At 34.1% G+C, this 22,660-nt stretch overlaps 1 protein-coding gene across 3 annotated transcripts in view; it reads left to right on the top strand.

Moving 5' to 3' along the window:
• ATRNL1 (attractin like 1) overlaps nucleotides 1-22,660 on the top strand; it is a 579,923-nt gene that overhangs the window by 73,272 nt on the left and 483,991 nt on the right. For all 3 annotated transcript variants that reach the window (XM_081075162.1, XM_081075163.1, XM_081075164.1), the window contains exon 10: nucleotides 15,844-15,998. In XM_081075162.1, coding sequence (XP_080931288.1) covers nucleotides 15,844-15,998 — 155 coding nt within the window. The remainder of the gene's footprint in view (nucleotides 1-15,843; nucleotides 15,999-22,660) is intronic.

The raw sequence follows: 22,660 nt of genomic DNA, 5'->3' as shown, positions 1-22,660 counted from the left end.
CTCTACCAGATCTTATGACTTTGAAGCTGCAGTAATTACATTTTGTGGCGAAGATAGGGAAATAGACCAATGTGGCAAATAGGAATTCTGCAGACAGACCTACGCATTAGTCTATGACAAAGTTGGCTCTGCAGAACCATGTCTTCAATCAATTATCCTGGGCCAATTGGATATACAATAGAAAAAAATGAATTTTGGGCCTTACTTCACACCACACACAAAAATCAATTTTAGATCCATTGTAGATCTAAATATGGAAGGTAAAATAATAAATATTGTAGAAGAAAACAGAGGCAAAGATCTTTATATCCATTAGTAAAGGAAAACTTAATCCTTAAATAGTACTATTAATAAAGGAAAAATGATAAACTGAACTATATATGTCTAAAAATATCAATAATAAAGTCAAAAGGCCAGCTGCAGTGTGGGAGATATTTGCAACAAAGCCAACCAAGGACTCTATTCCGGAAAATACAGAGAAGTACTACTACAAATCAATACGAAAATGTCAAATTATTCAGTTGAAATGGGCAAGAGACTTGATCATGTACTTCACAAAGGAGGATATCCAAATGGCCAAAATACATTTTAAAATGTGCTTAAACTTGTTAGTCATGAGGGCAGTTTGAGTTAAGAAAACATTGAAGTACCACTACATGTCCACTTAAATGGCTAACATTTACAAGATTGCTAATACCAAGTGTGTATAAACTGGTAGAAGCACTCTGGAAAAAGTTCTGACAGTTTCTGTTCAATTTCAATACATTCACTCATACATATGTACTGTATGTACCCCATGAAATATTCTAGTTATATATCCAACAAATGCATATATGCATGTACGACAGTCATGTGGAAGAGCATCACAGTGTCATTTGTAATAGTCAATAATTGGAAACAAATGAAATATCCATCATTAGTTCCAGTGAGTAAATTAATCTTAATCATATAACCATGCAATTAATTAATGGGATGCTATGCAATAATCAAAAGGAAAGAATTGTCTGCAGGCATCCTTGCAGTTGGTATCTCACCAAAATAATGTTGACCACAAGAATCGAGACAAAAAATACTTAAATGTATGATTTCATTTATATGAAATTTAGCACCTGGAGAAACTAATTTAGGGTGATAAAAGCTATGATAGGGATTGCCTTAGGCTATCCTAAGAACTGACTAGTGATTGGGATGGGCAACAGGGAAGTTACAGGAGTGGTTGGCCAGTGCTGGAAACGACTGAGACATAAAAGTTCAGATACACCAAGAGCCATTGCTGCTACCCCGCTACGTCAGGCCTAGTTGAGTCTGGTTTCTTTACATTTAAAGACTAGGAGAGAGCAAACAGCCTGTATTTATAGGATTTCTTATTACTCAAAAATGATTCCTTTTGTGTTGTCAGAATGTTTTATTAATTGGTATTATCCTTTGCTAAGAGACCTTAACTTTGCTGTAATGACCATTTAATCTTGGTTTCTTAGCTTAAATATATATATATATATATATATATATATATATATATATATATATATATATATATATATATATCTTAGCTAAAATATATATATATATATATTTATTTATTTATTTTTATTTTTTTGTAAAGCTTACGCTGTCATTGTTCTTCATTGTCAAGGTTTTTCTGTGAAAGTAGAGACCTCAGATTTTTCTTTTTGTCTATTGTTGAGGTCCTTTCCACTATGGTTGTGTTCTTTTAACCTGTGAAAAAGAACAATAAATTGTAACACATAAGGAACATATTAAATGTTATCATTTACAATTTATGGCTGTAGTTTTAAATTTGATAATTCTTTTTATTTTTTTCAAGTGAGAGAAAAATTCAACTACTGAAATATATTAAAAAGATTAGTAGTGAGTATAATGATAAAGCTTCTGTGGTACCATTTTAATTCTGTACTTTAAAAAATATTTGAAATCACATGTACTTAGAATATGTTTTCATAATGATGCTGATTACATGTGATGATTTTTTTCTAGCTTCTTAAGTTTGATACAATGGGAGTTATTTTCACATTAAAGTTTTCAAAGTTATTTTATTAAATTATTGAGTTTTTGTGATTTCTCTAAAAACTTAGGTGTCAGGGATTTTGGAAAGTGAAATAGGACAATTTTCTAAGTATGTTATTAGTTAGTGTACATTTTAGTAATTACTGAAGAACACGCTATTCAAGTTCATCCTTGCTTATTTTCTCTGCATAATGAGTGTCTGAAATCTTTTCAACAGAAATTGTTGACTTTGTATCTCCCACTATGTTGGGAATAATCCTAAGACGTTCTTAGTAAGGGAGACAGATAACTTAAAATTTTATGGTACATGTGTATGTGGGGAATAATAGAAATGCACACATAATAAAGAAGTAGTACAGCAGAGAGATTTATTAAAATATTTACATAAACAAAAATTATTACTGTCTTTATAAACAGCATGACATGTTATGAGGTTGGAATTTTGGAATGCCTACCTAAAATCACGTATTGTGATCATTTAAAGAAATACTAAACTCTATAGCTTTACCTTTTAAGGTAATTTTAAGATGTGTAGTACTTCTTCTTTTCATAGTGCTCTTTTGTAAACTTGGAAATATTGCACAAGACAAAAGACAATATGAAGGCATACATATATAGTTTCAGAACAATGGTGAAATAAATACCTTATTTACCTGAGCTAAGAATGCAGACATTACAGTACTCCAATAAGCCCTCATGGGCCTCCTTGTTGGCAAGCCTTTCAGTACCTCCCAAAGAGGTAACCATTCTTTTTCTTTTTTTTTTTTTTTTAGATTTTATTGGGGAAGGGGAATAGGTCTTTATTGGGGAACAGTGTGTACTTCCAGGACTTTTCCAAGTCAAGCTGTTGTCCTTTCAATCGTAGTTGTGGAGGGCACAGCCCACCATCCCTTGCGGGAGTCAAGGAGTCCCCCAGCAACTTTGTGGCCGAGAGCCTGCGCTCCGACCAACTGAGCCATCCAGCCACCCAGGAGCTGAGCCCATTGACCTCACTCCAGTTGTGGAGGGCGCAGCTCTCTGGCCCTTGGGAATCAAACCGGCAGCCCGGTTGCCCAGAGCTCGCACTCTAACCAACCGAGCCACCCATCCGCCCCCATTATTCTTTTTATTGTGTTAATTATTCCCTTGCTTTACATTGCAGGTTTTTTACCCTCCTATATGTATTTGCAAGCAAACCATTCATTTAGCTTGTCTATTTTTTAATTTTGCATGTATCGTTTAACTTTGTATCCTTTCATTAGAGAGTTTTTTTTTAAAAATCAACTTTATGTATTAGAGATATGTTTTAATAAGGAGAGACAGACAATAGAAGTGGAAATACTTAAAATGTATTTTAAATGGTAATAAGTGCTACCAAGGAAAAAGAAAGCATGTGTATAGGATAGGGAGCTTTAGGTCGTTACATTTAAATAGGGTAAGGAGGGAAGGGATGGTAGAGAGTAAAAGCGGGGAGGGGATGGTAGAGAGTAAAAGGGATCCAATATATGGTGATGGAAAGAGTACTGACTCTGAGTGGTGAACACACAATGTGACATATAGATGATGTAATACAGAATTATACACCTGAAACCTATGTATCTTTACTAATAATTGTCACCCCAATAAACTTTAATTAAAAAAAATAAATAGGGTGATCAGAAAAGACATCACTGAGAACACATTTGAATGAAAACCTGAAAGAGATTAGAGAATAAGCCATGACAATATCTGAGGGGCGGTGTTGTAGGCAGAGGGAAAGCTAGTACGAAAGCCTTGAAATGATAATATGCTTATCATTTGGAATAGCAAGGAGGCCAGTATTGCTAGAGTAGAGTCTCTTAGAGTGGGTTGTGTGAAGTGGTAGAAAATGTCCTTAGAGTGGTAATTGGGAATCCTATCCTATAGAGTCATTATGAGGATTTTGACTTTTATTCTAATAAGGGAAGCTAGTAGGGTTTTGAACAGAGATGTGAGATGCTCTGACTTAGACTTTTACATGATCATTTTGCCTGCTGTGTTGTGATTATGATATAAGAGCAGCATCAAGAGGACCATCTGGGACCACAGAGGCAATGTGCAGGTGATGAGAACTGGTTGAGTTCTCAATATATTTTCAAGGTAGAACCAACAGAGATTGGATTGACTAAGGGATTGGAAACTGAGTGGGAGAGAGAGGAGTGAAAGATGAATCAGATTTTTGGCCTGAAGACTCGAAAGCATGGAGATGGCATGAACTGAGATGATGAATTTTTTGAAAGGAGTAGGTTTAGTGTTGGCACGAGATCAGATGCTCAGTTTTAGATATATTTAATTTGAGATACACACTCCACATCCTGGTGGGTATTAAATAGGTGGCTGGATATAAGAGTTTGGGGGACCTGGACGCTAATTTTCTGGTCAGAGAGATAAGGATAAACAACCAGAAAAGCAGACTGAGTATAAACAGTAAATGAGTTAGCAGGAAACCCAGGAAAATGTGGTGTCATGGAAGCCAAGAGTGTGTCCAAAGGAGAAAGTTTGTCAGAAGCTGCTGATAGACGAAGTAATATGAGAACTTAGAAATGATCTTGGGATCTGGCAAACTGGAGTGTTTTGCTGACTTTGATAGGAGAAGTTTCAGTGGCAAGGCAGAGTTAAATTCTGATTGGCATGGACTCTAGTCAGGATGGGAGAAGAGGAATTGGAGAAAAGTACTGGCAAGTTTTTAGAGGAGTTTAGTTGTAAGGGAAGCAGAGAAATAGAGAAGTAAGGTGATGGAGGAAGGAAGGTGGGGACAAGAGAGGTTTCTTGGTTTTTAATTTTGGAGAAATTATTTTATTTGTTGGCTGATAGGAAAGATCAAGGTGACGTAAAAAATAATGATGCAGGAGAGGGAAGAATTTGCTAAGAAAACCAGAAGGAGGTTCTAGTGAACAAATCAAGAGGATAGCCTGTAGGAGCATAGACATTTTATTCCCTGGGTTAGGAGAGAAGGCAGGTTATACGAATACAGCTGCAGCTAAATGCATAGATGTGCTGAGAGTTTGTGAAAGTTTTGATTCTTTTTGTATTTTTAGTGAAATAGGAAGTGATCAGTAGGGAGTGAGAATGGGAGACATTTGTTGGAAGACTGAGGTTTGACAAGACAAGATAAAGTATGAAACGATCCTTTAGGAAGGAGGAAGAGCGAATGGGTTAGGGAAGTATGGTAGGATTGCTGGCAGAATTGTCCTCTGTGAGAGGCTCCTATTGTGGGAACATATTTAGATTCTTTTTAAAATTTTCTGTTCCGCTGTTGATGGATATTTGGGATACACCAATTTTTGCTATTATTAACAATTATAGTATAAATATTCTTATTTAGTCTTCTTTTGTTTCATATACACGTTTCTCTAAACTATTTACTGAATAAATGCTTGGTTAAAGGGGTTGTCATGCTCAATTTCACCCAGCTACACTCCAGTGTTATTTTACTAATTTGCACTTCCACTGGGAGTTCCCATTCCTCTACAAACTCTCCAAAATTAAGTGAGTTTGAATTTTTAAGGTATTTTTGCCAATTTGATGGGTATGAAAATGGTGTCCCATTCTGGTTTTAATTTGCATTTTCCTGATTACCAATGAGATGGAACATCTTTCCATGATTATTTGTCCACGTTTCTTTCCTTGAAGTGCTGTGCAAATCTTCTGCCCATTTTGTCACAGTGGTACTGTTTTGATATTAATCCTTTGTTATTTTGCACACATTTTCTCTCTTGTGGATTTTCATTGTGCTTTTTGTATGATGTCTGTTGAACAGAACTTAATTTTAATATAGAAGTGACAAATCTTTTATGGGTTGTGCTTTGTGTCTTGTTTAAATACTTCCCTATCTCAGTGTTTTCTATATTTCCCTCAAGATATTTTATAGTTTTGCCTTTCACGTTTCATTTTTAATCCAACTGGGTAGGGAACCATTATTATTATTTTTTTAATGTGGACATCTAGTAGTCTCAGAACAATTTAATGAAAAGTCCATTTCTTAATGGCATGCAGTACTAAAATTTTGGTTAGAATTATTCCTAGGTAATTGATAATTTATATGCTTTTCTAAATGAAGTCTGTATTGTTTTTTTTCTAAGACTGTAATAACAAATTACCACAATTTTGATGGCTTAAAACAACAGAAATTTATCTTCTCCTAACTCCACAGACTAGATGTTTAAAGTCAAGGTGACAGCAGGGCCATGCGCCCTCCAAAGGCCCAAGGGAAGAATCCTTTCTTTTCCTTTATTTAATTTTTATTAAATTTATTGGTGTGACAATTGTTAGTAAAATTATAGGTTTCAAATGTACATTTCTGTAATACATCAACTATATATAGTATTGTGTGTTCACCACCCAGAGTCAGTTCTCTTTCCATCACCATATATTTGACCCCCTTTACCCTCTTCTAGAACCCCTCCACACGCCTTACCCTCTGGTAACCACTAAACTGTTTTATGTGTCTGTGAGTTTTTGTTTGTCTTGTTTATTGGTTCCCTTCAGTTTCATATCCCACATAAGAGTGAAGTCTTATAGTTCTTGACTTTTTCTGTCTGACTTATTTCACTATGATAATCTTAAGATCTATCCATGTTGTCTCAATGGTAGTATTTTATTTTTTCTTATGGCTGAGTAATATGCCATTGTGTATATATACCACATCTTCTTTCTCTAGTCATCTTTCTTGACTTTTCCAGCATATGGTAGCTCCAGGCAATCCTGGGCATTGTTTGGTTCTAGCTGCATCAGTTCCTTCATCTCTGCCCCAGTCTTCATGTGGCCTTCCTTTGTTTGTGGGTGACTTCACACAGTCTTACAAGGACACTAGTCATTGGATTTATGGCCTACGCTAACCTAGTAAGGCCTCATTTTAACTTAGTGAATGACACCTGCAAAGACTCTATTTCCAAATAAGGTCACATTTGAGGTCTGAGGTGGACATGAATTTTGGAGGGACACTATTCAATCAGTATATTTTCTTTTTATTTATCTTTTTCTTCGTTGGTTGCTATATGGAAATGCAATTGACCTTTGTAATACTTTATATCTAACTTGCTGTATTTTAGTAATTTACCTGTAGGTATTTTTCACTCTTTTACAGTAGATGATCAGATTATATGCAAATAATGGCAGTTTTTTTGTTTCTTTCTTTCTGGGTCTTAACAACTTTTAATTTTTCTTACCTGATCATTTCAGCAACAACCTCTGTTTAATGTTGAAAAGAAGTTGTGATAACTTCTAAGGCATCTGTTGTTTTTTCTGAGCTTTAAAGAAATACTTTCAGTGTTTTCTTCAGTAAAAATGATGGTCACTGGGTTTTATAGATATCATTATTAAGAACTCCCTGTCCCCTGGTTTGCAAAGGGTTATATATGAATGGGTGTGGGATTTTTATCAAAAGCATTTTTGGGGGATGATTATCTGACTTCTGTACTACATAATGTAGAAAATTACATTAATTATTTTATTATTAACCTAATTAGGGTTAAGTCAAACTTAGTTAAAATGTATTACTTGTTTTTTGGTTTGCTCATGTTTTGACTAGCATTTTTGCATTGATGTTAGTACGTGAGATTTGCAAGTAGTTTTCTTGAATATTCAAGTCAGCTCTTTGGTGTTAAGGTTATATTGGGCTCATAAAATGAGTTAGGGAGTATTCTTTTTCATACTCTGGGACAGTATATATGAGATTGGAACCACTTTTTCCTGGATATTTTATGGCAATAACCTTCATGTCATGTTGTTAGAAAACAACTTTTTTATGTGTAAAAGTATATTAAATCCAATATACTGGGAGTGCCAAAAAAACTGTATGCAGGTGGACACTTTGGTCAGCGTTGCTCAAGCAGTAGTTTGCCATAATCAGAAATGTCTGGATGCCGATGGTAACTTCTTTTTTTTTTTTTTTTAATTAATTTTATTGGGGTGACAATTGTTAGTAAATTTACATAGATTTCAGGTGTACAATTCTGTATTACATCGTCTATAAATCCCATTGTGTGTTCACCACCCAGAGTCAGTTCTCCTTCCATCTTTGAGCACCTCCTGTAATTGCAGAAATCAAACGTGACTTGTATTCATCTTTTGTTATCAGTATATATTGAGTATTACAATATTAATACAGTTTTCCTTTCTTAAAATGTATATATAGCTTTTTGGCACTCTGTATATATAATGGTTATAAAAATATTTAGATGTTCTATTTGTTCTTGAGTAAGTTTTCATAAGATATATTTTCAGGAATTTATCCCTGAAATCAATGTCTTAAGTAAAGTTATTATAAAGCTGTGCGTAATGTTCTCTTAGAAATTTAGTATTAATGACATCTGTAGTTATGTTCCCTTTTCTTTTTAATTGTTTGAAAGCACTATCTACCTCTATCTACTGTCTATCTATCTATCCATAATATCTATTTTTTTCAGAACTAAAAGTGAGTTGCTGACATGATGTCCCTTAAGCTTAAATATCATTAATGTATTTACTAAAAAACAAGGACGTTTTCTTACATAACCACAATGCAGTTATCAAATTTAGGAAATAAAATGGATAGAATTTTATAATCTAATCTGTAGACCTTATTTAATTTTTTCAATTGTCCTAATATTTTTTTTGTTAAAAAAATAGAACGTTTTTATTGTTGAATTATTTGTGTTCACATGTGAAATTGGCCTGTGGTTTTTCTTTCTTCTACTGTTCTTCTCAGAGCTTTATGCCAGGTTTGGGTATCTTTTCCTAATCTAGGATTATATCCAGGATCATGCACATGTTTAGTTGTCAAATCTTTTTATTGTCCTTTTATCTGGAATAATCTCAGTCTTTCTGTTGAAGAATGTACCCAATTTGGGTTTGTCTGATGTTTCCTCATGCTTAGATTTAGGTTTTGCATTTTTGGTATTCTACCAAAATGTGTCTTTCTCCTGTGATTGTTTCTATGTTTTTTTTTTTTTGAAAAAAAATTTTTTGAGATAAAATTCATATAACATAAAATTCTTTATTTTAACCTTTTTTAAATGTACAAAGTCACTGATTTTTAGTATAGTCATAATATTATGTAGTCATCATCACTAATTCCAGAATATTTCTATTACTCCCAAAAGAGATCCCATACCTTCCTATGCTCTCTTTGTCCATCTCCTGGACATGGTGAATCTGCTTTCTGTCTCAGTGGATTTGCTTGTTCACGATATTTCATGTAAATGAAATACACAACATATGGGCTTTTGTCAAAGATCATTTGACTATATTTGTGTAGGCCGATTTCTGGGCTAGCATTTAGTGTCAGTGTTTTGAATTTTAGCCATTCTGATAGGTATATGGTGGTATGTCATAGTTGTTTTAATATGTAATTTTCTAATGACATGATTTTGAGCATCTTTTCCTATAATTATTTTGCCATCTGTATGTCTTTGGAAATGTGTCTGTTAAAACATTTTGCCAATTTTTTATCATCTTTTTAAAAAAAATTGTTGAGTTTTAAGAGTTTTTTTGTATATTTTGGATATACCAGTCCTTTATCAGATATTTGTTGCAAATATTTTCTCCAAGTACTTGGATTATTGAAAGACACTGATCTCTGAACAGTGCCTTTCACAGAGCACAAGTTTTTAATTTTAATGGAATCCAATTTACCAAGTTTTTTCTTTCATGAATTGTGCTTTTGGACTGTATCTAAAACATCATCACCAAACTCAAGCACACGTAGATTTCCTTCTACATTATCTCCTAGGAGTTTTATAGTTTTGCATTTTACATTTATATCTATGATCCATTTTGAGTTAATTTTTATAAAATATGTAAGGTCTCTCTAAATTCTTCTTTTTTTTGCATGTAGATGTCCAGGTGTTCCAGCATCATTTATTGAAAAGACTATCCTTTCTCTGTTGAATTGTTTTTGTTCTTTGGTCAAAGGATCAGTTAACTACATTTTTGGAGTCTATTTTTTTCTTTGTATTTGTTCCATTGTTTTATACTTGTAGCTCTTTAAATTTAGGCTTTTTATCCATTTTGAGTTCATTGTTGTATATATTGTGAGGAAGGGATTCAATATTTTTCATTTATATGCAGATATCCAGTTGTTTCAGTGCTGTTTGCTAAAAAGAATAGTCTTTCCTTTGAATTTCTAATTGTTCGAATTGGCTATTCTGGTCTTTTGAATTTTCACATGAATTTTAAGATCAGTTTTTCAACTAAAAAAAAATCCAGCTGGGATTTTTATAAGGAGTGAGTTGAATCTCTAAATCAGTATGGAGAATATGGTCATCTTTTCAATGTATTGTTTAATCCATCAAAATGGGGCATCCTTTCATTTATTTAGGCTGTTTTAAATTTCTTTCCTGGGTAGTTTTCTAGTTTTCACAGTATAAATTTTATACTTGTTTTGTTAAAATATTCCTAAATATTTTATTATTTTTGATACTGTTGTAAACTGAATTGTTTTATTATTTTTATCTTAGGATCTTTCATTATTGGTGTTTACAAGCACAGTTGATATTTATATAATATTCTTTTACCTTCCAAACTTGCTAAACTCATTTATTAGTTTTAGTGTTTTTTTGTGTGGATTTATTAGAATTTCTTTATAGAAGATCATGTCATCTGAAAACAGCGAGACTTTTACTTCTTCCTTCCAATCTGGATGACTTTTATTTTTTTCTTGCCTCCTTTCCTGTTTATAATTTTTAGTATAATGTTGAATAGAAGTGGCAAGAGCAGACATCTTGTCTTGTTCCTGATCTTAAGGGGGAAAACATTTAGTCTTTCCCCATCAAGTATGAAGTTAGATGTGTGTGTGTGTGTGTGTGTGTGTGTGTGTGTGTGTTTAGATGTCCTTTGCATTAGTTTTCTATGGATGCTGTACACCAATTACTGCAAACTGTGTAGCATAAAACAATGGAAATGTCTTATCTCACAGAGCTGGGGCCAGAAATCCAAACTGAAATTGTAAGAATGGCCGTGTACCCTGTGGAGGTGCTAGGGGAAATTCCTTTTTTTGCCTTTTCCAGCCTTTGGTGGCTGTCAGTATTCCTGGAGTTGTGGCTGAATCACGCCAGCATCCCCCCCATAGTTACATTACCTGCTCCTCATCTCTCTGTGTCTCTTCCATGGACACTTGTCATTAGACTTAGGTTGCTGCATAATCCAGGATGAGCTCCTCATCTCAAGATACTTAATTTAATTACATCTGCAAAGACGCTTTTTCCAAACAAGGTAACATTCACAGATCTTGGGGATTTGGACATTGATGCAACTTTTGGAATGGGGTACAATTGAGCCCTTTTCAGGTTGAAGAAGTTCCTATATGTCCCTATTTTGTTGTTGTTGTTTTATTTTTAATCATGAAAGGGTGCTAGATTTTTATCAAAATCTTTTTCTGTATCTATTGAGATGATAATTTGGTTTTCTCCTTTATTCTATTAATGTGGTGTATTGTATTGATTGATTTTTCAGATGCTAAACCAGCCATGCAATCCTGAAATAAATCCTACTTGACCATGTTGTATAATCCTTTTTATAGATTGCTGGTTTTGATTTTCTAGTATTTTGTTGAGGATTTTTATGTCTATATTCATAAAGGATATTAGTACATAGTTTTATATTCTTGTGATATCTTTGTCTGGTTTAGATATCAGTTATATTGTCTTCATAGAATGAGTTGAGTAGTTTCCCATCCTGTTCTATTTTGAAGAGTTTGTGAAGAATTCATATTAATCTTTAAATGTCCAGGAGAAATTACCAGTGACGCCATATAGCTGTCACTTTTGTTTGAGGATAGTTTTAAAATTTCTAACTAAATCTCTTTATTTGTTACAGGTCTATTCACATTTTCAATTTCCTCCTGTTTGTATCTTTCTATGACTTTGTTCATTTCATACTGTTGTTTGTAAATTTCGTAAGGCTTACAGTTTAGTATTGCATTATAGTCACTTATATTTCTGTAAGATTGACAGTTATGATTCTTCTTTCATTTTTTATTTTAATAATGTGAGTTTTCTTTTTTTTCTTGTTTAGTATAGCTAAGAGTTGGTCAATTTTTTTATTGTTTAAAAAGAAATGACTTTTGGCTTTATTGACTTTCTCTATTGGTTTTCTAGTCTATTATTATTTTCTGTTCTAATCTTTATTATTTCTTCATTCTCATGCTTTTGTTATTCTGTTCTCTTTTTATTGCTTTTTTGCATTAAGTAAATATTTTCTAGTGTAACATTTTAATTTCTATAATTAAGAGATACAATTATTTTAGTTACTTCCTTAATCTTTGCTCTAGGAATTATCATACGGTACATATATACCGGGGGTGCCAAAATATGTGCACAAGTGGACACTTAGGTCAGCGTTGCTTAAGCAGTAGTTCACCATAATCAGAAGTGTCTGACGCTGATGGTAACCACTTTGAACACCTCTTGTAATTGCAGAAGTCAAATGTGACTTGTATTCATCTTTTGTTATTTATATATTATTACAAGTTTAATAGTTTTCTTTCTTAAAATGTGCATACATTTTTGGCACCTTCTGTATATGTTAGAATATACTTTGGACTTATACTAACTTGATTCCTGTGAAATATAGAAACATTACAATAATACAACTTTATTTCATCTTCTCTCTTTTCCTGTGGTATTATAATTTTATACATATATACATACATATATACATACATGTATATGTACATGACATCCATATATGTTGCAACCTCAACAATATATTTTTATACTTATTAGTTGATATAATTTTAAGTTTTTAAAAATTTTATTGGGGAATATTGAGGAACAGTGTTTCTCCAGGGCCCATTAGCTCTAAGTCGTTGTCCTTCAATCTAGTTGTGGAGGGCGCAGCTCAGCTCCAAGTCCAGTCCCCGTTTCCAATCTTTAGTTGCAGGGACTGCAGCCCACCATCCCATGTGGGAATTGAACCAGCAGCCTTGTTGAGAGTTCGCGCTCTAACCAACTGAGCCATCTGGCCGCCCCCGAATTTTAAGTATTGTTTAAAGAGACTAAGAGTAGAGCAAATATATATTTGTTACGTCAACCTTGTTATTGAATATTTTTGTGAGCTTTTTTCTTCATTTGTTCCTGTTGTTTCAAGTTACTATTTGGCATCATTTTCTTACTTCAACACAGTTTTGCTTTCATCCATCCCTTTGTGCTGTTATTGTCAACTATATTATATTTCTATGTGTTATAAGCCCAACAATGCAATTACATATTGATTTAACAGTTGTTTTTCAAATCAATTAGAAAAAAAGGGATGAGAAATATGTATTCATACTTTGTTAGCACTCTGGATTAGAGTAGCTGATTGAAGACTGAACAACTTCCTTTAACATCTTGTCAGAGGATATTTTCTTTAACTCTTTGAACATATTTATAATAACTGTTTTGAAGTCTTTTTCACTTCTCTTACTTCCGGGCCCTCTCAAAGGCAGTCCTGTTGCCTCAATTTATTCCTGTGTATGGGTCACACTTTCCTATTTCGTTGCATGTCATAATTTCCTCTGAAAACTGGACATTTTGGATAATATGTTGTAGCAACTCTGGGTTCTGATTTTTCCTCCCTCTCTGAGGCTGTTGTAATTTTATTTGTTTAGTGACTTGCTGAACTCTTATTGAAGTCTCTCTCCTCCTCTAAATGTTTCTGACATTGCTCCTCAAGGGGTGGAACCTGAGGTAGCCCACAGTCACCCTGGGATGACAGTAACCTTGGCAGGACTCTTTGGCGTTTTCCTCTAACCTCTCTGTTCAGCTGTGTGCCTCTGTTTATACCATACCCACCAGACCTTCTTCACTAAGTGCCGATGGGTTGCTGTATTGTTTTCAACAATGCTCTGAGGCATAAATTGCTCCACAGTTTGTTTGAATTCATTTTCAGCCCATCTCAGGGGTAGTCTTTGCAGCCAGTCCTGGAGTTTCTGACCCCTGTTGGACTTTTATTAGCTATCTTTTCTGCAGGTTCTCTCTGGTAACTTTGAGTTTGCTATGTTTTAGCTTATTGTTCTGGTGGCTCTCCTAATCGTTTACCACCAAAACCTCCGTTGTTTTAGAGAGTTCCCGTAAGGCTTGATGTTTCCCTCCGTCTGTTCAATCTCGTCAGTTTTCTTCTAAGAGTTTTCGAACTCCTTTTTTCTTAGCCCGCCTCTCTCTGTGGGGGAAAACCTCTGTGCCAGAATTTGGAATTGTAGGTGCGGTCGGTACCCTATTCCTCTTGAAGTGACACCACTGCCTTATTATGTGCAGGGCACTGGATGGGGATGGTAGCCTTGGCTCTTCAACTTGCCTCTTTTGGCAAGGAACCTCTGCCCTATGAGTGAGGTGGGGTGAAGACTTTTTGGCCCTTGTGTTCTTAACCTGGTAGGCGCAGTGTATAACTTCCATCGTATGAGTGGTGGCTAGTAGAGGATGAGTATTCAGACCTCATGCTTTCTCCCTGAATAGAGATTCTGCCACCCAGAGCAGGGGGCATGAGTGGTACTGGTCATCTGCTGCTCCTGGTTAGATGTCAGTGGCCTGGACTAGGAGCTGACAGATGAAGGGGTCTGTGTTCTTTGGCTTTACATGCCGGCTTGGGGTGAACTTCTGTCTTACTGAACTGGGTGTGTGTTTTGGGGGGTGTGGAGGGAAGGACTGGAGCAGGTAATGGGTTAGATGTGATGGACTGTTGCTGTTCTTACTGAAATTTAGTTGATATTTTTGAGTTAATATTTATATGTTGTTGCTTTTAGTGAGAATTTTTAGACCTAAATAGTTGTTTTCTATAATTTTTACCAAGTATAATTCCTTCGCTGGGGAGAGTGTTTGTGGAACTCCTTATATTTCCTATAACGTTCCATATTCTTTTAGCGTTAACTGGTTTTATAATCCATGGCTTATGAGCACTATTACATACCTTACAAACTATAACATTCACATTAACTGTGTTTATATTCTGATTCTTTGTACTGGGATTTATTTAGTGTTTATGAAGCATTGAGTCATTCTGTCATACACCTTTATTATATATCAATTCATTCAGGTGAAATATAATTGTGAAAATATATTGGTAGTATGTCTCTCAGAGTTACATTTTAATTAAAAGAACATTCATATTATTTTTAATGGTTCTCAAAAATGCTTTGTGATTTTCACTTATACACAACATATGGATATATTTCAAAATCAATCTTTAGCAAGAGAATGTATAAATGAATACACACTATCTGATACCATTTTGTAAAGTACAAAGCTAGCAATACAAATATTTGCTATTAGAATCAGAATAGCAGTAACATATACATTTTTAAATCTGAGTGCTGGTTATGTAGTTGTGTTCACCTTGAGAAAAATACATTGAATGTTAGAATTATGGTAAGTTCACCTTTGTGTATGTTATATTATACTTTAAAAGTTAAAAAGTGTATTATGGGATCCATATGAATTATGTAGTTTTAACTGAATACAGTTCCGAATAAATTTATTATTTTAACTTTTTATTTACTTTGGTATTTAAAACTGATAATATCAGTCCTCTCTTAAGAAGACTTGTTTCCTACATTTATAATTCAAAAAGAACATTCGATATGTAAACTATTATAAAATCATTAATAATTATGTGTAATATTGTGTTTCCTCAAAGCATTTTAGGGTACTATGAATCTGGATATTTTAAAAATATGAAGTTTAGAGGCCATATATATTTTTTAAAATACTGAAGTTTAGAGGACATTTATGTTTAAATAAAATTAAGCATGTTATTTCACAATTCCAAGGAAAATACTATATGCAAATTAGATCCTTTATATAATATATATAAAATCAGGGAGGTCTTTTTATCCTTTGTAATACATTTTTAAATTTTATCCTGTAGGACTATTTTGAAAGAAAGTGGGTTTGCCAGATACCTTCATTCAGCTGTTCTTATCAATGGAGCTATGCTTATTTTTGGAGGAAATACCCATAATGACACTTCCTTGAGTAACGGTGCAAAATGTTTTTCTGCCGATTTCCTGGCATATGACATAGGTATGTATCTGTTAGGATTCTACAAAGTAGGAAATATCAGAAATTTTTCATGTAGAGTTTCTCAAATACATTAACTGACAGCATGTGTACATACCATTTTAGGGAGATAAGTTCAGTGACAGATTATGAATGGAATTCCCTCTAAATGCAGCATAGTGGTAGAACAGGGCCAGGAGAACAGATGAATTGGGGTGAGCTGGTAGAGACCGAGGAATTGACAAATCTGGGTTTGAATGTGCTTTTGGAAGGGTTTTATATCTCATATCCACATGAGCACTACATCAGTTTATTTTGTTTGACTATTACCATTATTTTTAATAATGGGTAGAAAACAGAGCACTATCAAATTATCTAAATTACAAATAGTAATAATGCAAGTCTTGAAGCATTTTAGATTTAGTGGAGATTAGATGCATTTAAATTAAACTTACCAGATATACTTACTTGGTATAGGAAGCCTGTAGAACTAGAAAAATGAATGTAGAGAAAGTAGAGTTAATGAAATAAGTTTTGGGGACAAAATGGAAACCCAGAACTAGGAATGGAAGTAACTAAATAATCTTTTCCAGAGAACCAGGAATACATTACATAAACATAATTCACTCAATTTTAATTTTGCTATCTATAGTCCTATCAATTTCTGAATATTACATGAATATATTGAAATACTAAATTTATGCATTAGACATAGTGAAAACATTTCTTCTCTGTATTATGTTACAGATAAAACATAGTTGATATTTATTATATTAAGCAGTACTTTAGAGCACATTTTATGGTTATTGTACAGTAACACACCAATTTTTTAAGTGATTAAGAAACATTTTGATAAAAATAAAAGGGACCGAAGAATAACATCTTTAATAGATATAAGAAGTATACCTTTGCTATTTAACGTCGTAAAGACACATAATCTACTTTGAAAAATTATTTCAAGTGGCAGCATATAAAGAAAATTATGACTCTTAATAAGTACTTTGATCTTTATACTATTATAAGTTTGTTTGGAAGAAAATTCCTAGTAATAAAGTAAAGCATGCTTTTTAACTCTAAGCTATGAGTGTCTGTCTGTGAATAATCCTTAAAAAGAATCCATCCACTGTCCTCAGGGTTTTTAGATCCTAAATTATTAAATATTTACTTTTTGAAATAATAATTGGAAGTGATGATTTATGATGAAAATGGGATTGTCTTTGCTTATTATAAACTTTCATTGCCTGGCTCGGACTGTCAGTATATTATTTTGCCTAAGGTGATGAGACAGTAAGCTTAGTTCTCTGGAGGTAGATGAAAGTTTTGTTTGTTTTTCTTATAAGAAAATAATCCTAGGAAAAGTGTAGAAGTTTGTTGCTTTGTTAAAAATCTTTAAAGTGAGATTTTGAACTATTGCAAAGATTTTTTCCAGGAGCTTCCACCCAATTTCTATACTTTAATGAGTAAATTTAATGTTGAGATATTTTATAGCTCACATATTGGGAATTCATTTTTATTTCTTCCATATTGTTCATGATTATCATGTTTTAGGTTTTATGTATCAAAAAACCTTACGAAGGTGAAAAAACTTTAGAGGTGTTATTTTCCCAGAAAAAGAGAGAGAGAGATCAAATTATCTTTATTCTATTCTTTATTAAGTGTCTTCTGAGAGCTGGGTACTAGGTACTATGCTAAGAGCTAAGGGCTTTATATACACAAAATCTGTAACCTGTCTAGTAACTTTGTAACAAGGTGTTAATAAACTTATTTCCAGAATGTTAAGCAGAAGAGAGTGAAACGAACTTGCCCAAGCCATGCAGGTATTAAATGGTAGATCTAACTTTTGTAACTCCTAAAACTTGTGGTTGTCTTTCCGCTTGACTACGTTGTGCTGTTTGGTTGGTCCTTTGTATGTTTTTAATTCTGGCAACAGATTGCCAGACACATTATGTTTAGAGATGTTTCTTAATGTTATGGAAAGATAGAAGCAAATATCAGTTTTGTTTTTCAAGCAAATTGTTCAGATTGGAGGAAGAATAACATATTTTAAACAGTTTTATATTTTAACAGGATTTTTTTTGCCATGTGCAGACACTTAACAACAAAAACATAATACAACCATACAATTCAACATAGAGTAAATGTTTTTTATTTTATCTCATTTGATTAATAATGTGTAGTTCTCAATACCCTTCCCCCTTTCCCATAAATCAGCTTTTATCTTCCCTGGCTTGTAGCATCAAGTGTTAGAATATTTTCCTAGGAAAATTATTTTTTTATATTTTAGGAAATGCCTTCCAAAATAATTGTTCTCCTTGTGCAGTATATTTTGTGGAAATAAAATACAATCATTCTATAACAATCTGACCATAAAATAGATCTGTTTTGGAAAAAAAAGTCATGTTGCTAATTTTTCTCTTTAGTACAGTACACTAGAATTTTTATGGCATATTTAACTGGGAAGTACCTGAACACATAAGCTGATTGCTCTGTGTTATATCATGTTTGAAAAAGTAGGAATATTTGTGCTAATACTAATTTTTCATTGCTATAAATTGTACTATTTCAATCTTAGTGCCATAGAAAATTTTATACAGCAAATATCATTAATCTGGGGATATAACCTTGCTTTCACAGTTTGCATTATATTATACATACTAGATATAGAGGCATATCTACTTTGAAGGCTGTGAAGAATAAGAAAACAGACCTATGTAATTTGATTTTCCTAGATTAGGCACTGTGCATATCTACATTTTAAAAAGTGACTTGAATGCAACTAATAATAGAGCCACCACTGGTGAATAAGTCTATATTGACTGTAACATATATGATGTTATATATAATGTTCCAGTTTGAAAATCTAGCTTGAAGTCAGATTTTAAATCTGAAAACTTTAATAATTTTTTTGTTATTGTTGGTGGCATTGTTATTGCGCCTGATTGAAGATTAAAATGATCTTTCTGATAAAGATAACCTTTGAGTACATAATGAGGGTAAAGGTACAATGGAAAAATATATCTCACTGAGTGTATTTCAGGTTATTAGACATACTTACACTTTAAAACTATTTGGTTGTGGAAAGTGAATATTGTCATAAACGTTAATTTTCTAGGGTCAGTGGGAAAAAAGGAATCAGGTTGTTTGTTTTTCACGTCTCTGAAGTGTCACTAGGTGGTTTGACGGAGGATTTCAACATTCACAAGTGAGATAGTTTCATGAATTGAAACATACCTTAAAATTGAAGTGAATTTTGAGACAGTGTTTTAAAACCATGACCAAGTAGGATTTATTCTAGGAATTCAAGTATGATTCATTATCAGGGGATGTATAAATATATTACATAGAGACTATTTACTGAAGCCAATAGGAAATTGCTTTGTATGTTAAAACATTATAAAACCATTTCAATTAAAATTGAGGGTTAAATAATGATGCCCACTTTGCCTGGCAGAATATAAGAAACTAAATAAATATTTATTGAATGAATGCTAGGGAACAAAATCTGAGAGAAGGTGTGGGGATACGAGTAAATGCAATAAATAGGACAAGTGTGCGATTTTTAGAATATTAAGAGAAATTTTGACTTAGTGGGGGGGTGGGAATCCCAATGAAGTACCATAATTTAAAGGGCTGGTGGAAAAAGTTTTTAGGCAACATCCAGAAAATGGTTTTTATTACAAAGGTATTCAAATGATTAGTAGGAGTTTTCTTTCTATCTATCTAATTTTGAGTCTTGTATATACAACCTTTGTAGTTTTTTTAGTGTGTTTCAAATATGCAATAAAGACTGACTGATGAACTGGCATTTCAAGTGGAATATTAAAAGAATTTTTTAAATGTGTTCATAAAGTATTACAGATGTATATTTCCATAAAAATATGAGTATTTGTAGAAAAATTTGCTAATGAATGTATATTTTTTAACCTGTATTATTTATGCATAATTGAGAAACCAGTCTCTACATTTCAGCATAAGTTCTTAAATGTACTTATGTGGTCCCGAATAGGGAAATAGTATGACAACGCAATATTCTGATTTCTGACATTTGGGTTTGAAAGAGTAGTAACTCTAATTTTTGCATTGAGTGTATAGTTTGTAAATTAATATTTAGTACCTCGTAACAGAGGGTTTAAAACAAAATCTGTATTCCAGAATGTATATTTCACTTTGTTCTTTATTCTTGTGTGGCTTTTCTGTTGTTATGGAATGGTATTTCTGTCCATTTTCATGATGTCTATAACTGTGTAGATTTTGCTTTAATTTGTCTAGCCTTGAACTCTTTATGAAGTAATAATTACTTGCATGCTCTGGAAGTATATTTTCTTCTTGGCAAAAAATATAATTATAGATTACAGTCAGGCAGATTACTAATGTAAGAGATTTTATAATGTAAGAATGGGAATAGACTTCCTGTAAACAAATTATTTTAATTTAATATTGAGCTTTAAGGCATTTGATAACTTCTACATCTTTCAGGAAAACCAGTCTATGTTGTATAGATAATCCTGATCAAGAATGTGAAAATCAGCAACAGAATTTATCTAGCCCAACATTCTGTTTAGTAGTTATTGAAAAAGCTGGATGGGTTGAGTGGAAAGCTTATGTTTAACCACTTCTACTATCTTTTTCTCATCCCATTCTGTTCAAAATTCCTGGCAGGTGGGCCAATATCTGCAAACATGAAATATTATGTGTATAGATGCAAAAATGGCTTACCTCAGCTAGCTTTCATAAGCTTTCAAATTAAATTCTATTTTTCCTAAACAATTTTATGGGTGAAAACAATTTGCCGGCTATTTTAAGAAACTACAGAGGAAAATTGGCATTTATTGTATCAGTCAGTACAGGTTAGGTTATACTGTGGCAACAAACAACGGTGTCACAGTTTGGGTTCTCTGGAAAGCAAACCCTGAGACCGAGTTTAGTGTTTAGGGTACTTAGTAGGTCAAAGGGAAGGGGAAGAAGATGGATTGGGCAGAGGGAGAAGTCAAGCCAACCTAAGGGTCCCATCACAGTCATCCCTCATTCGGATGAAATAGGCCTTGATCAGTGCCTGTGTGAGGATCCCTCCCAGGATCCTAGGACCTTGGGGGAGGAAGTTCTCTGCAGCTAAAGCAATCTGGGCAGGGGCTGGTAGCTGACTGAGTCCGGTGATGGCAATCCCAGCAGCAGGGACAAGTCCTTCCCTAATGGTGCATTCAGGCAGCACATTTCCATGTTCAGCACAATCATTCTTTGAGTCACTCAGTCTACTTCTTCAGATACATTTGTTGAGAGCTCCTCTAGGATTCCAGTGGCCTTTCTTCCTGGGGAAAACCTAGGTTATTGCTCTGCCTTATGCGGCTGGTCTTGGGGCTGGCAAGTGATGTTCATCATGTCCCTCCTCCATTATTCTTTGTAGATATCCCTTATCTTCAGCTAGAATCTCTTCTGGCCTGTATGTCTCACCTGGTGCTATGACTCAGACCTTCACCCCTAGGTATGTGAACCCATGATCAACACATACCTCGTCGTCTGGGTTACTGTACTTGCCTCTTTACCATCACATTGGGCCATTCCTCTTTCCACACAACGTGGCTGAGGCCCTCTGCCAAGGCCTGCTCAGTTGGGAGGCTTTTTTCTTTCCCACTGTCCTTCAAGGCCATTCCTGAGTGAGGCTTTCTTGTAAGTGATGCATATTTTTGACTTATGCCCACATATCAAGCTGACATATTTGCATTTCCTTCCTCTTATTATCTGGGCATAGAGGATTGCCCATATGGCCATAGTTGTAAGAGGAGGAATGGTCCTGGTGCAGCAGTGGTAGGTGGCAGGGTTGCCCGCTTGTGCATATTGCTTGGGCACTGTGGTCTTGCTCATGCTTGATCTTGGGAACCACATTCATTTTATGTTCTTATGATTATTGGTGACAGAGCCAGCTCATAATATCAATCTCTGAACACAGTCACTTGACAACCCATGTCAGGCACTGCATTGCTACCAGAGCCCCACAGGATGACAGGAATAGAGGTGTAAAGATTTTCACTGCAGGTGGCATGACCTTTGACGTGTGTGGGGTCTACATTGGGACTCTTTTACTGGGGCTTTCTGTACAACCCACATGCTACTTTTTCCAGCAGTGATATGACCCATAACTGTACTGTCTACTGTCTCACATGGCCCTCACTGCAGGGCTGCTTGCAGTGTAGCCTCGACCTGTAGCAGAGCTATTTCTTGCCCTGGTATGCACTCACAGTTGACAGCTTTTGATGTCTTCCAGTACATAGGCTGGTACAGTATTCTCAGGAGTGAAATATGCTGTCTCTAGAACCCAAAGAGACCTGCCAGATGGTTTGCTTGCTTCTTTGTTATGGGAGATACAAAATGTAATAATTGGTCTTTCAATGCAGGTGAACCGTCTCACAATGCTCTCGACTACTGGATTCCTAAGTATTTTACTAATGTGGAAAGTCTCTGAATCTTTGTAGGTTTTATCTTCCACCCTTTGAAACCTATATATCTTAACAAGGCTCCCATTGTATTAGCCATTCTTGCTTATCGGGCACGATTAGAATGATGTCATTCTAATTGAAACATTGTAATTCTCTGCACAGTGTCCAGTTAGACCAAATATGTTCTATGTTGTAACAAAAGGAGGAAGAGTTAATACAATCCTGAGGTAAAATTGTGATTGGATACTATTTTCT

The sequence above is a fragment of the Rhinolophus hipposideros genome (assembly GCF_964194185.1).
Source record: "Rhinolophus hipposideros genome assembly, chromosome: 15".
Taxonomy (NCBI): Eukaryota; Metazoa; Chordata; class Mammalia; order Chiroptera; family Rhinolophidae; genus Rhinolophus; species Rhinolophus hipposideros.
The sequence above is the reverse complement of the archived record's forward strand: the minus strand, read 5'-3'. Positions and strand labels throughout refer to the sequence as shown.